The 15,236-nt window shown below is 36.1% G+C and overlaps 2 protein-coding genes across 2 annotated transcripts in view; both read right to left on the bottom strand.

The window, feature by feature from the left end:
• LOC127867389 (DNA polymerase beta-like) overlaps nt 1-15,236 on the bottom strand; it is a 177,481-nt gene that overhangs the window by 83,205 nt on the left and 79,040 nt on the right. The gene's annotated exons all lie outside the window — the stretch shown is intronic.
• LOC127867380 (uncharacterized) overlaps nt 883-15,236 on the bottom strand; it is a 23,188-nt gene continuing 8,834 nt past the window's right edge. The window contains exons 10-16 of the mRNA XM_052408489.1: nt 14,814-14,963; nt 10,521-10,605; nt 9,999-10,161; nt 6,331-6,513; nt 5,898-6,067; nt 1,496-1,600; nt 883-1,166 (exon numbers count right to left, since the gene is read on the bottom strand). Coding sequence (XP_052264449.1) covers nt 924-1,166; nt 1,496-1,600; nt 5,898-6,067; nt 6,331-6,513; nt 9,999-10,161; nt 10,521-10,605; nt 14,814-14,963 — 1,099 coding nt within the window. The 3' untranslated portion in view covers nt 883-923. The remainder of the gene's footprint in view (nt 1,167-1,495; nt 1,601-5,897; nt 6,068-6,330; nt 6,514-9,998; nt 10,162-10,520; nt 10,606-14,813; nt 14,964-15,236) is intronic.

Below are 15,236 nucleotides of genomic sequence, written 5' to 3'. Positions count from 1 at the left end.
ATAACCCGCTGATTTCCTGTATGTGCATTTAGAAATGGATTGACCATCAACTGTTTTGGTATATTCATGGTGTATTGTACGAGACGTTGAAAAGGTGAACTATCATGACCGGTTTTCATAGTAGAATAGGGATTTTTAAAAGTAAATTTTAGTTATCAGTATTTTTCAATTTAACTTCTTTTCGTACTTTGACGGTTCGGTCGTACAAACCGTACTAAACGAAAATCTGTGTTGCTATGACCCATTTTAACGTTTAAATACTGCGAAACGTTTCAATGAAAGAAAATAGTTGTCTTTTGTATGAAACATTGAAGAATAGTAATAACTGACCTAAAAATACTATAACTTATATTTAATTATAAGATTTTCTTTCAACACGAGGTTCTGTCCAACAAGTGACCTAGTATTTTGAGGTTGAATTATTTGTTCATAAAACTGAAGTATATATGTTATTCTTATAATATTTGGTTGTCCGATGTTATTATGTTTTATAGTTCTAAATACGGAAAATACCGCAATTACGTAAGAAAACGTTCAGTTGACATCTACGAGACCAAAGCCAAAAAAAATCAATCGTCTTTTACTTACATCGGAAAAATATAATGTTAGATACATGTAAGTTGGCTTAACTATTAATGATTCCTAAATATAATAAGAACATGTAATGACAGGAAGAAATCTTCTCATACACTACCTGTATTTATCATTATTTTTATTTTTGCTTGTTTACTGAATATGATAGAATTTAGCATAAATGATCGAAACTCATTCTGAAACGCAAAAATATAAAGGTTGGTACAAAAACTGGTCGGTCAAGTAAATAGACAAAGAACCTTTTAAACCTGTTATAAGAATTCCTTTAAAGAATAACTTAAGGATCTGTGTGAATGCTGGTTTTTATTTCAATCATTTCTCTGAGCGGTTTAGTACTCTAAGGTCAGCTGGTTGCTATGACCGTCCCAGCAATGAGCCATTCCGTCGCATGACGCCATTACGAAGTGACCATGGGAATCCATAGAGACGTCAACGCTGTGCTGGTGCCCGTTGTCCACCGAAGTGAGGATGGCGCGGATTGTTTGACCTTGCTTCAGTTCGTTAAGGTCACTCTGCACGATGTTGATTTCGTGGTCATGGTAACCGGGAGGGTCACGACTTGTCGGGGCCACCTTAAGTAATTTATAGCATGTGTTTTATTATTCTAACGCTAATAAAAGCTTATGTAGCCAAAAGCAAATAACACAGATACCATTGTAAAACTACACCAAAACCTGAAAATGTCGTCCTTATTTTGACTATATCTGTTATCGAATAAATATGACATCAATCAGAATGTTGTCACGCATAAGAAATGTGATGTTCGTTTAAATAAAAGTTTATTTATACGACGTAATATGAATGACTTCTGCTTTCCGAATGCCTTCAGCTGTAGCCTTTTGACAAAATAAAACTACAACACATTTTAATGATAATACTGTTATCTACAAGAACATGATACCTTGAGTAAGTGCGGCTGGTTGTTGTAGGTCTGGTTGGCCAATGAAAGTGTGGTGGGCTCAGTCTCGAACAGGGGCCCGTACTTAGCCATGTTCATCACCATGTCCTACGGTGTGTCAACAAAACGTGCATATGGAACTGACTGGTATTAAAATGCGTAGAAAGAGGCCGAAGAGACTTGTCAAAGAAATTGTAAAAAACGATGGGCTACCTCCCTTTTATAAAACAAGTGAAATGATAAATTGTCAGTATTTTTAGATGACTTTACCTATATCATAAGATTTCTGTTATTATTAGATTCCTTATATTAAATATTTGTTTATAATTCATTACATAGAACGGTATACTTAAATATATAAAACACTAAAGCTAATTTAAAAAGGTTCGATAGATGACCAAAACCCCGCGTCAATGTGTTACTTTTGCGTGCACCAGGTCAAAGCAAAACCCGTCAGCGAAAACGAACGGCACGATTCATTTGATGAATTTAAAGTGAACCAATATCACCAAACATAACCTACGTTAATTAAAGAAACCCATCGAAATCACGTAGTAGCTTTGTTTATATATTCACAATTATTTTTATCCCCGACAATGGCGTAGGGATATAATTACAAAATTGTCAGAGCTTTATCTAAAAAAACTATACAATATTTCGACATGAAACTTCGTGGGTGATATATATCAATGAGGAAAAGTGCCATTTACAAGAACCATAACACAACACTTTCTAAAATAAAAGTTATTGCCCTTTGTTTTTTAGGATGTCCGTCTGTCACCAAGTTTTATGGACTTTATCTTTGAATTTATGTTAGATTTCAAAATTAAACTTCATTAGTGTAAACATATGAATGATGAGAAGAGCCATGCACAAGAACCACAACCCTTCACTTGCTTGAATAAGGGTTATTGTTCGCTGTTGTTTTGTTAGATGTCAGTATGTCACAAACCTTTCAGGGCTATATCTCAGAAACTACACTTGGAGACTTTTCTAACGCATCACTTAATCATATCAATATACAAAATGTAGCTCCCTTATTTTTGAACGGCTTGTGTTAAAATTTGGACCAAGAATAATTCAACACATATCTGATAATTCCTGAAAATTTAATTGAAATTGAAAAACAACAAAATATAAAACTTAACAAATTAAAAACGTCATTTCAAAAGTCAACTTCGCAAACTCGTACAACGTTTAATAATAACAATGTGAAAAGTAAAACGAATAAACTTACACGTCTTAATAACTGACCGGCTTGCAACATGCCGATTGAGCGGTTTCGCTCCTGAATATTCATACAAGTCATATTGTTTTTGTTTAATTAATGTTATGTTTTTCTTGTGTAAAAACTTACCTAGAATGATGAAATAGTAATTAAATTGGAATGACATGTATATTGCCCTGTACTACACTTGGTGATTTTTCTAACGCAACACTTTTAAAACTTACATGTCTCAGTAATGAATACATAATTTTTATTTAAAATTGCACATGTGATCATTTGACAACAATATGTGCAAGCTATAGATAAAATCATTCATCCGTGACGCTCGGACGCTTTAGCAATTGGGAAAGGTAGCCTGTAAAATGCAAAGTGCGCGATTGCGCTCCTTAATATTCATACGAGCTATATTGTTTTGTAAATTAATCTTATGTTTTCCTTGTGTAAGAACCCACCTTAAATAACTAAATTGAAATAAAACTAGAATTTAATCGCGTTTCAACATGTTCACGGGCAAAAATATGGAACCGCACCTTCCCCACGTGCTAAAGCGTCCAATCGTCACGGATGAATGAATTTATCGTGAGCTTGCATAGAATGTAGTCAAATGATCGTATGTAAAATTTTAAAACAATATCTTCACTCATAATTGAGATATTCAAGTTTGAAAAGTGATGCGTTAGAAAAGTCACCAAGCGTATATAAGGATTCAACCTGAAACATTTTGGGTATATAGATATCAATGAGAAGAAGTGCCATGCACAAGAACCTTAACCATTCTTTTTTTTTAAACGAGTTACTGCCCTTTTTTGTTTGTGTATTATGTCCGTCTGTCGTAGACTTCTAAGTGCAATATCTCAGAAACTATTTTAGATTTCAACATAAAAGGTCATGTGTGTATAGATAGCAAAAAGGGGAAGTACCATGCACAAGAACCATAACAATACACTTTCTTAAGTGGTTTAAGATAGTTATTGCCGTACGTTATTTTTGTTGATTGTCTATCTGTCACAAACTTTTCACGGCTATGTTTCAAACACTATACAGCATTTCATCATTGATCTTTATTGGTGTATACAACAATGAGTAGAAGTGCCATACACAATAAACATAACCCGTCACTTAATAAAATGAGAGTTATTGCCCATTGTTGTTTGTGTACGATGTAACTTTTCAGGGATAAATCTCAGATACGATACAGGACTTCAACATGAAACTCCATGGGTGAATATGTCAATGAGAAATAGTATCAAACAATAGTATGCTAGCTCTCCAATTTCTGAAATAACAATCATTGCCATTTGTTGATTTTGCATGATATAACTTTCTAGGGTTATACTTTAGATACTATAAAAGAACAAGGGCTGTTTGTAAAACATGCATGCCCCCCATATAGGCTCTCCGTTGTAGTGACAGCCATTGTGTGAATATGTTTTTGTCACTGTGACATTTACCTTTGACCTAGTGACCTGAAAATTAATAGGGGTCATCTGCCAGTCATGATCAATGTACCTATGAAGTTTCATGATCCTAGCCATAAGCTTTCTTGAGTTATCATTCGGAAACCATTTTACTATTTCGGGTCACCGTGACCTTGACCTAGTGACCTAGTGACCTGAAAATCAATAGGGGTCATCTGTGAGTCATGATCAATCTACCTATCAAGTTTCATGATCTTAGGAATAAGCGTTCTTCAGTTATAATCCGGAAACCATTTTACAATTTCGGGTCACCGTGAACTTGACCTTTGACCTAGTGACCTCAAAATAGATAGGGGTCATCTGCGAGTCATGATCAATGTACCTATAAAGTTTCATGATCCTAGGCATAAGCGTTCTTGAGTTATCATCCAGAAACCAATTTACTATTTCGGGTAACCATGACCTTGACCTTTGACCTAGTGACCTCAAAATCAATAGGGGTTATCTGCAAGTCATGATCAATGTACTTATGAAGTTTCATGATCGTAGCAATTAGCGTTCTTGAGTTATCATCCGGAAACCATTTTATTATTTCAGGTCACCGTGACCTTGACCTTTGATATAGTAACCTGAAAATCAATAGGGGTCAACTGCGAGTCATGATCAATCTACCTATCAAGTTTCATGATCCTAGGCATAAGCGTTCTTGAGTTATCATCCGGAAACCATTTTACTATTTCGGTTCACCGTGACCTTGACCTTTGACCTAGTGACCTGAAAATCAATAGGGGTCATCTGCGGGTCAAGATCAATTTACCTATGAAGTTTCATGATCCTAGGCATAAGCGTTCTTGTGTTATCATCCGGAAACCATTTTACTATTTGGGGTCACCTTGACCTTGACCTTTGACCTAGTGACCTGAAAATCAAAAGGGGTTATCTGCCAGCCATTATCAATCTACCTATGAAGTTTCATGATCCTAGGCATAAGCGTTCTTCAGTTATCATCCGAAAACCATTTTACTATTTCGGGTCACTGTGACCTTGACCTTTGACTTAGTGACCTGAAAATCGATAGGTGTCATCTGAAAGTCATGATCAATCTACCTATCAAGTTTCATGATCCTAGGCCTAAGCGTTCTTGAGTTATTATCCGGAAACCATTTTACTATTTCGGGTCACTGTGACCTTGACCTTTGACCAAGTGACCTGAAAATCAAAAGGGGTTATCTGCGAGTCATGATCAATATACCTATCAAGTTTCATGATCCTAGGCCTAAGTGTTCTTGAGTTATCATCCGGAAACCATTTTACTATTTCGGGTCACCGTGACCTTGACCTTTGACCTAGTGACCTCAATATCAATAGGGGTCATCTGCGAGTCATGATCAATGTACCTATGAAGTTTCATGATCCTAGGCCCAAGCGTTCTTGAGTTATCATCCGGAAACCACCTGGTGGACGGACCGACCGACCGACAGACCGACCGATATGGGCAAAGAAATATACCCCCTCTTCTTCGAAGGGGGGCATAATTAAACGGGAAATTAATGGGTGTATAGATATCGATGAGGTCAAATTCGATCCATAACAACAATTACCCTACTTTTTTATTTTACAGTTATTTCCCTGTTTAATAAACACAATTTATTCGTAATGGGATATGAATTCAACGTATCGGCTTGTTTTTAATTTTGTATCGGTTAATTTCTGGGATTTTACGATTTGAAATCATATCGATACATTAAATTAATTATACCTTTAAGGCGTCTAGCTCTTTTCTCGTCTGTTGCCCGTCTGAATGAAAGGGCATTATGGGATAGCGCGTGCGAATTTGGCCCACGCCTTCTATGTTGGGCAAAATGATTCTCGTACCGGAAGCCACAACTTTTCGAACATTACCCTGTGGGTCTAGGACACCGACGACGCCTGGAAGCACAAAATAAACGAAGTTTTGGATATGAACATTATCGGGGAAAGGACGGAAATAGAGTCACAAGCATACATTTATATTATTAAATACGCGGAAAAATGTATATTGTTGAAACCAAACACAGGTTAATAATTTCCTTTGTAAGTACTACCCTTAATAACACTAAAAAATATTCTTTACAACTTTATTACTTTACGCTTCATCGAATTATAATAACCTTAAATAAAAGGATCAACTTACACATTAAAAACGCAAATACCTTTAGCAGTGTCGGCGTTACTATGGTCGACGGCCCTGCCGTCAGCGAAGAGCTCCGCCGGTGTCCGATAGTACAGCTTGTTGAAGGTACCGTTGTACGCATGCGCGGGGTCCAGGTTTCCGTTTCGTTGAGCTCCGGTACTTGTGTGTATAATGGATTGAACCTCTCGGCCGCCGTTGATGTCTACAAATGAAAGTGAAGGTTCGACCTTAGTTTTCGTCGACTGCGAATTTTTGCGCTTTATGTATATGACAGGTATATTATATGTAATATATACGTTTTTTTCATATGTGCGTCGATTAAAAAATGATGTTACTGACTTTGGTATATATACATCCAGCATATTATGTATATTATTAGTAATCCAAAGAATATTAATACGTTCATAAAAACAACTGAACGTGTATTTAAATTGTAAGCGGGCAAACATACTAAAGAACTAATGTACTTAAAATAAGCACCGTCACGTATCATAATACACCTTAACGTACAGAAACTTTACACTTTTACACACTGGAAAATCCTTAACACGTTCATATACCCACTCTTGCGTTACTCTCTGTCGTGCCCTTTACACTATAACACACGTGCATACTCTAAACACTATGACACAATGGCGTACCCTAACCATATTTACTCCTTAAAAGGACATTCACACATAAGCATACCATATGAACCTTTACACAAAATTATACCCTACACTTTCACGCAATGGCATTCCCTATACTCTTTCAAACAATAGCGCACACTATACACTTTCACACAATGACATTCTCTATACTCTCACTTTCACACAATGGCATTCTCTATACTCTTTCAAACAATAGCGCACACTATACACTTTCACACAATGGCATTCTCTATACTCTTTCAAACAATAGCGCACACTATACACTTTCACACAATGACATTCCCTATACTCTTTCAAACAATAGCGCACACTTTACACTTTCACACAATGGCATTCTCTATACTCTTTCAAACAGTAGCGCTTACTATACACTTTCACGCAATGGCATTCTCTATACTCTTTCAAACAGTAGCGCACACTATACACTTTCACGCAATGGCATTCCCTATACTCTTTCAAACAGTAGCGGACACTATACACTTTCACACAATGGCATTCTCTATACTCTTTCAAACAATAGCGCACACTATACACTTTCACACAATGGCATTCTCTATACTCTTTCAAACAATAGCGCACACTATACACTTTCACACAATGACATTCTCTATACTCTTTCAAACAATAGCGCACACTATATTCTTTCACACAATGGCATTCTCTATACTCTTTCAAACAATAGCGCACACTATACACTTTCACACAATGGCATTCTCTATACTCTTTCAAACAATAGCGCACACTATACACTTTCACACAATGACATTCTCTATACTCTTTCAAACAATAGCGCACACTATACACTTTCACACAATGACATTCTCTATACTCTTTCAAACAATAGCGCACACTATACACTTTCACGCAATGGCATTCTCTATACTCATTCAAACAGTAGCGCACACTATACACTTTCACACAATGGCATTCTCTATACTCTTTCAAACAATAGCGCACACTATACACTTTCACACAATGGCATTCTCTATACTCTTTCAAACAATAGCGCACACTATACACTTTCACGCAATGGCATTCCCTTTACTCTCTCAAACAGTAGCGGACACTATACACTTTCACGCAATGGCATTCTCTATACTCTTTCAATCAGTAGCGGACACTATACACTTTCACACAATGGCATTCTCTATACTCTTTCAAACAATAGCGCACACTATACACTTTCACACAATGGCATTCTCTATACTCTTTCAAACAATAGCGCACACTATACACTTTCACACAATGGCATTCTCTATACTCTTTTAAACAATAGCGCACACTATACACTTTCACACAATAGCAAAGTTTCAAAGTTTATTGGCAATCGGCAATAAAAACATGCCTTTAGCCATTTACAACATAATTATGGCAAAGACAAAAAGAACGGTTAAGTAGTATCATCACACACAACAAAGTACATATATACATATTCAAGCATAATATACATGCATACATAAAATTTATTTATGTAACGAAACGTTGATATACTTTGGATTAAGGAACAGATAGTTCAGTAAGGGTATTATTTCTATATAACATAGCTTCTTTTAGGTATTTACAAATTCCTAATATTTTATTTATTTTTTTCGATGTCATAGTAGTTTGGAATAAATTTAAGGTAGGCCAAGATATATGTCCAATAAATTTCAGTCTTAAGTGTCTATAATTGTCACAACAAAGTAGGAAGTGATACTCAGATTCAACAACGTTCATATTGCAGCATCGAAAAAGTCTCTGATCGCGATCAATACCTTGGAATCTGCCAACTTCAATTTCTAGATGGTGCGACGATAGTCTAAAACGGGCAAATTGTTTCAGCAGGTCATATTTTTGTATTTTTAATAAGTACTTTTCACAGACAAATTCAGATTTGAATAAGCAATACTGCTGTAATTTAGACATTGATTGAATAGTTCCCTTCCATTCTTGAACAAAAATATCTCTAAGTTTATTTTTCAAGCTTGGAAAGTAGTTGAAATTATGACGAATATTGTTAAAATCTAAATGGTCAATCAAGGTATTGATTCTGTTGGCCCAGCAGCCACTGCTTCCAGTGTTAAACAGATTGGAGTATATGTTACAGATAGGAGAATTTCTATTTTTCATAATTTTTAACCAAAAGCGTATCGCCCTTTCTTTACATAAAATAGAGAGGGGGAAGCGACCAAATTCACCAAGGACAGCAAATTTTGGAGTCTGCTGTTTGACGCCGAGGAGGTTTTTCAAAAATCGCACATGTAATTTATCAACATCTTTTATGTTATAGACACCCCAGATTTCGGAGCCATACAGAAGAATTGGAAGGACCATGGCGTCAAATAATGAAAGCTTGGTTTTAATGTCTAATTGCACTTTATCAAAAAAAGATAATAAACTACAATAGGCTTTAAGAGCCTGGTCCTGTAACATTTTAACAGCGTTTTTCATGTTTCCTGTATAGGTAAAATTTATGCCCAAGTAAGTAAAATCATCGACAGTTTCGATGCTTTCTCAATTAATACTTTATTTCAGAATTTACAACTGTTTAACGTTTTTCAAAAACACAGATTTTTGTTTTATTGACATTTATTTTCAAGCCCCATTTTACTGAATACGAATATATAGCATCTAGTTGGGCTTGTAAACTAAGCTGATTTGTCAATAATACAATGTCGTCAGCAAACAAAATCATGTACATAGAGAGAAGTTCTACAGCTTTTCCAGTTAAATCATCCAAATTGATGGTTTTAAAAACGTCATTAATAAATAAGATAAATAATATCGGCGAGAGTGGCTCCCCTTGTTTCAAGCCCATTGTTACTTGTTACTTGCGAACCCTTTACAAAATGGCATACTCTATACTCGTTTACAGAATGGTAAATCCTATTCATTTTTAAACAAATGCGTAATCACGTGCATGTAAAATGTACACATAATCACAACGACGTACAACAGACACGTGCGCACGATGATCTACCCATGACACCGTAAAATGAACGCAAACATTTACTCCATTACGTATTTAACCCACTTACCCATACAGACACTGACTTACCCACGTGGGTCAGGTTGTATGGGTTCCATCTAAGCAGGGGTGTCATGTAGATGATCTCAAGCGGTATGGCCCACGTGAAACGCTGGGTGACAAACGTGCACACCGGTGGATGTGCGTGGTTGCAATTCTGTATCGTTAGGCCAGCGATTTTGTGGTCGCTTGTCTAGGAAATTTAAACCGGACGCTTTATTGCCAACGATTGTAACAGCCAGGACTTCAACACATGACCGTACGATCAGAGTTGCTTAACAAAGTGTTCAGCACGTCAAAGGCTAGGAATGGATGACGAAGATGAATTGAAAATACATTTGTACAAAATGTATTACGTAGCCGGTGTTTGAAGTGCTTTCAGCTTAGTAGCTTCGGTTGAATATTCCTGATCGTGTCGTTAATTCTTTTTAAATTATGAATTGACTTTAAAAGTCATTCTGTAATTACTACTTGCGTCAACAGGTCGAAAAATCTAGAGAACTTTCACCCAGAAAAATGGTAGCTTCTTACGTGTGAACGAATAGAACATACCTGGGCCGCGAACAAGTTGGGATCGGAGAATCCTCTATGTACCACCCTGTTACCCATGGCGTCCTTTTCGATCACATGGTACAGTCTAAAATGAATGCAAGCTAAAAGTGGAATACATCCTAGGGAGTCATCAACGAAAACAAAGGCAAACAAATATGCATGCAGCTATCGATTGAAATCATAACTTATATACCTTCATGTAAAATGGGCTCTTAAAATGATTGCTATGAGTGGAAATCGGACGTTGAATGCCTACCTGTCAATTTCAAAAACGGTAGTTATCGGCTGATATCGGGAGAAATATACCTAATTCGAAAAGGGACTTAATAACGGTTAAGTATCCGTCGCTAGTCGAAGTTACCGGGTATATACCTAACCGAGAAACTGAGATTATTAAAGGTTAGTTATTAGTTACTATATTCAGTTATTCATATTTAGCTATATGTTATAATTGACATAAAAATGACTGTTATCAGTGGATTTTCGATATGTTTATGTTATTTTACACATGGGCAAGTTGGCTTTAGAATGCGAACTCATTGGTTGATATCGGAAATTATATAGCTATCTGTGAAAGTTGCCTCAAAAATCCAAAGTTATCGTTTGATATCGGTATTTTTATGCCAACATAGCAAATTGGACTTTAGAAAGCGAAGTTATCGATTGATTTCGGGAGTTTTATACCACCCGTGTACATGGGCTTTAGAAAGCGAAGTTATCGATTGATTTCGGGAGTTTTATACCTCCCGTGTACATGGGCTTTAGAAAGCGAAGTTGTCGATTGATTTCGGGAGTTTTATACCTCCCGTGTGCATGGGCTTTAGAAAGCGAAAATATTGATTGATTTCGGGAGTTTTATACCTACCGTTGTGCATGGGCTTTAGAAAGCGAAGATATCGATTGATTTCGGGTGTTTTATACCTACCGTTGCTCATGGGCTTTAGAAAGCGAAGTTATCGATTGATTTCGGAAGTTTTATACCTGTCGTTGTACATGGGCTTTAGAAAGCGAAGATATCGATTGATTTCGGGAGTTTTATACCTACCGTTGTACATGGGCTTTAGAAAGCGAAGTTATCGGTTGATTTCGGGAGTTTTATACCTACCGTTGTTCATGGGCTTTAAAAAGCGAAGTTATCGATTGATTTCGGGAGTTTTATACCAACCGTTGTACATTGGCTTCAGAAAGCGAAGATATCGATTGATTTCGGGAGTTTTATACCGACTGTTGTTCATGGGCTTTAGAAAGCGAAGTTATCGATTGATTTCGGGAGTTTTATACCTACCGTTGTTAATTGGCTTTAGAAAGCGAAGTTATCTATTGATTTCGGGAGTTTTATACCTACCGTTGTACATGGGCTTTAAAAAGCGAAGATATCGATTGATTTCGGGAGTTTTTTTACCTACCGTTGTACATGGGCTTTAAAAAGCGAAGTTATCGATTGATTTCGGGAGTTTTTTACATACCAGTGAATGTCAGATTTAGAAAGCGAAGTTATTGGTTGATATTGGAAGATATATATCTACCTGTGAAAGTAGGCTTTACAAAGTTAACCCAAGTTATCGATATAGGGACTTATGTGCCTCCCCGTAAAAGTTTGCGTTAGAAAAGAACTGATTTGTATGGCTGATGTGTTGCCGATATTCAACCAATTGCCCTGTTCAAAAAGAAAATATGTTTTTTTTATAAAGGCTTACAATTCCTCGAATTCCTTACAAATAGAGAAATTTAGAGGCATTTTTGTGTATATTTCCTGCTATTGTAATTAAACAAAGTTTGATATATAATTAAGCATTTGAAGCGAATTATGTAATTAGTGTTTAATGGCAAAGTGAAATATTGACATGTAATCATGATCATCAACAAAATCTAGTTTCCCTTTCGTCTTAAAATTTCCCAGCTTACGGGCCCCTCCATCCAAAAATACTGGAAAGAGTAATAATCAGTCCATATCGGATGCTATGGTAGATTTAAAACGATAAGATTTATTTGATAGCAGATTGTGTGCACCTACTTGTGAAAATGGGCTTTAGAAAGCGTACTAAGCGCTCGACATTAGAAGCTATCTGATAGTTTTTATTTCATATCGAATGATGCCTGTATATACACGTCTGTGCCATGGACTTCAGGGAGTAGTTGCTTGATGATCTTGGCTATTATACACATATACTTATCTATGCAAGTTGACTTTAGAAAGAGTAATTATAGGATGATATCGGATTCAGTACATATATAAAAACCGAAAACCCAAAAACCTATAATTATCTTTGAAAGTGGACGTAAGAGAGAGTAGTTATACGTTTTGAGTAACATATCTAGGGACTTAAAACAACGGTTTGGTTCCCTTTGAACAACACGTTATTGCCCATACCCACGAAATTCGCCCATGAGTTGAACACATTCGCCGTAAAGATGAACTTCTATTGGTCCATAGCACTGAATGAATGATACATTCTTTAGATTAACAAGAGTTGAAGCAATCACGGTTACAGCTCTGTGGTGAATTTAAAACAATTACTCTGTCAACACGTTAACTGAATTTTAAAAAGACGACAAATGACATCGTTACTTCTAGTATCTCTTCGAACATAACAACCACGGTACCACATGTAGCACTGAGGTGACACGGAAACATATTCAAATACAAAGATAACACTTCTGCGCTGTGTGTTGTTTGTTAGCTAAATAATTCTTTATCGATTGAGTCATTTAAATTCGACTGAATGTATGGTTCATTAATGACGTCATGAATCTGCAGGTAGGTAAATTCATGTACGTCATTTCTGGATATGGACTCGTATGCACAGGCGCTCGATGGGAATGACTCAATGATCGACTATCCGTTGTGACGCAATTTTAGTTACCCGTTGTTTATTATAATGCATACATATACTAAATCAAAAAAATCTTCCGATAAAACGTCTTCTTAAAAAAGATAGTTCGACTATGTATATAGATGTCAATTTATTGATTATGTAAATTTTTATTGATTGAGTATGTGTATGCATTATAGTAAACGACGGGTAACTAAAATTTAACCAGATTAATACCAGGCTTTCAAAATATGAACTACAATGATCGTTTAAAAAAGTTGAAACTTCCCAGCCTTTCCCACAGACGTAGAAGAGGAGATATTATTCAGTGCTAAAAGATTATTAATCAACTTGATGATATACCATGTGAACGTTTTTTCTCCCTCAACAAATCAATAACTAGAGGACACTGTTTTAAACTTGCAAAACTTAGATGTGAGACAAATTTTAGACTGAAAAAATTCTCTGAAAGAATAATATCAGAATGGAATAATTTACCTTATGAAGTAGTGCCTGTGAAGTCGTTTAAAAATATTGTCAAAAACATACTCGACAAACTGGTATAATGATGCCCAGTACCTGTTCTAATCAGTGTTTTATCTCAATTGAGATATTGGACGTACCCAATATCACTAGCTACAAATTTTTTATGTGAAAAGTGTATTTTAAAAATCTGTTTTGGTACTTAAGAAGTCCAGTCATCATTTGATAACGAAGATGTATGCTAAAAAGGATCCTGATCCTTACTTACAAGAAATTCCTTTAAGCAAACAGCGAACATGCGGTGTCTCATCAGAGTCTACGCTGTTTGCAAAGGCCTTTTTTCTAGACGCTAGGCATAAATGGGTTAACATTCCCGAATATAACGCTCTTAAAAGATTTAAAATGCCCAAATGATTGCCTTTGAATCATCATGAGTTTAATGATTTTACTTTTAATATCGGTAAATCGGCGGAATAAAGTTAATTTTTAAGCCAACTGCTTGATTTCATTTTTTATGTCGTGAATGCTGGAAATTTCGTAATATTACCGTATTAATATTTCGTCATTATTGTGATAGAGCTGAGTTCCAGCATTCCGATTAATGTTAACCCTTTGCATGCTGGGAAATTTGTCGTCTGCTAAAATGTCGTCTGCTGAATTTGTAAAATAAGCATTTTCTTCATTTTTTTTCAAAGAATACTATCAGAGTAGCAAACAGTTTGGATCCAGATGAGACGCCACGTTCTGTGGCGTCTCATCTGGATCCAAACTGTTTGCAAAGGCCTTTAAAATTCGGTTCCCGCACTGAAAGGGTTAATACGACTTAGTTCTGCTATCTATCTGCCTTTAGTGAACGGTTAATTACAAGTTCACATAGGAAGTTATATATTTACCTGTGGTGGGGACTGTATAACTGGTTGTTTTGGTAGATACTGAAAATTATATCCCTTACAATGGTAATACATTTAAGCAAGGCGGTCGGAAGAAGCCCGCGTACCGTTGATAGTGCGCCGTGTTAAGGGGTAAAGAGGCGTTCTTCACGTGATACACTGTCTGACCCAGTGCGTCATCGGTGACGGTCGTACCATAGTTGTCTTTCCCTGGAATCTCGTACATCAACTCGTCCAAGATGCCCCAGCCATAGGGTCTGTGAAGAATTAAATTTGTTAAAAAAAATTTTTTTACGCCTCTGTGTATACATTCGATTTCGTTTGCGACATTTATCTTTTAATTGGGGTAGTTGGCCTGCAATGATTAGATTGATTTTGCATCGTAAAGCTTAATAATTCCATTTTGGAAACAGCGTGGAATCATAAAATTCACATGACATTTATTAACAATACGTAAATAAATTATATACAAAAGCATGTTCAAATCATGAGCAAAAAAGGTTACTATTTAAAAAGCGCGGCATTTGTTT

Source organism: Dreissena polymorpha, chromosome 2, assembly GCF_020536995.1.
Source record: "Dreissena polymorpha isolate Duluth1 chromosome 2, UMN_Dpol_1.0, whole genome shotgun sequence".
Classification (NCBI taxonomy): Eukaryota; Metazoa; Mollusca; class Bivalvia; order Myida; family Dreissenidae; genus Dreissena; species Dreissena polymorpha.
The sequence above is the reverse complement of the archived record's forward strand: the minus strand, read 5'-3'. Positions and strand labels throughout refer to the sequence as shown.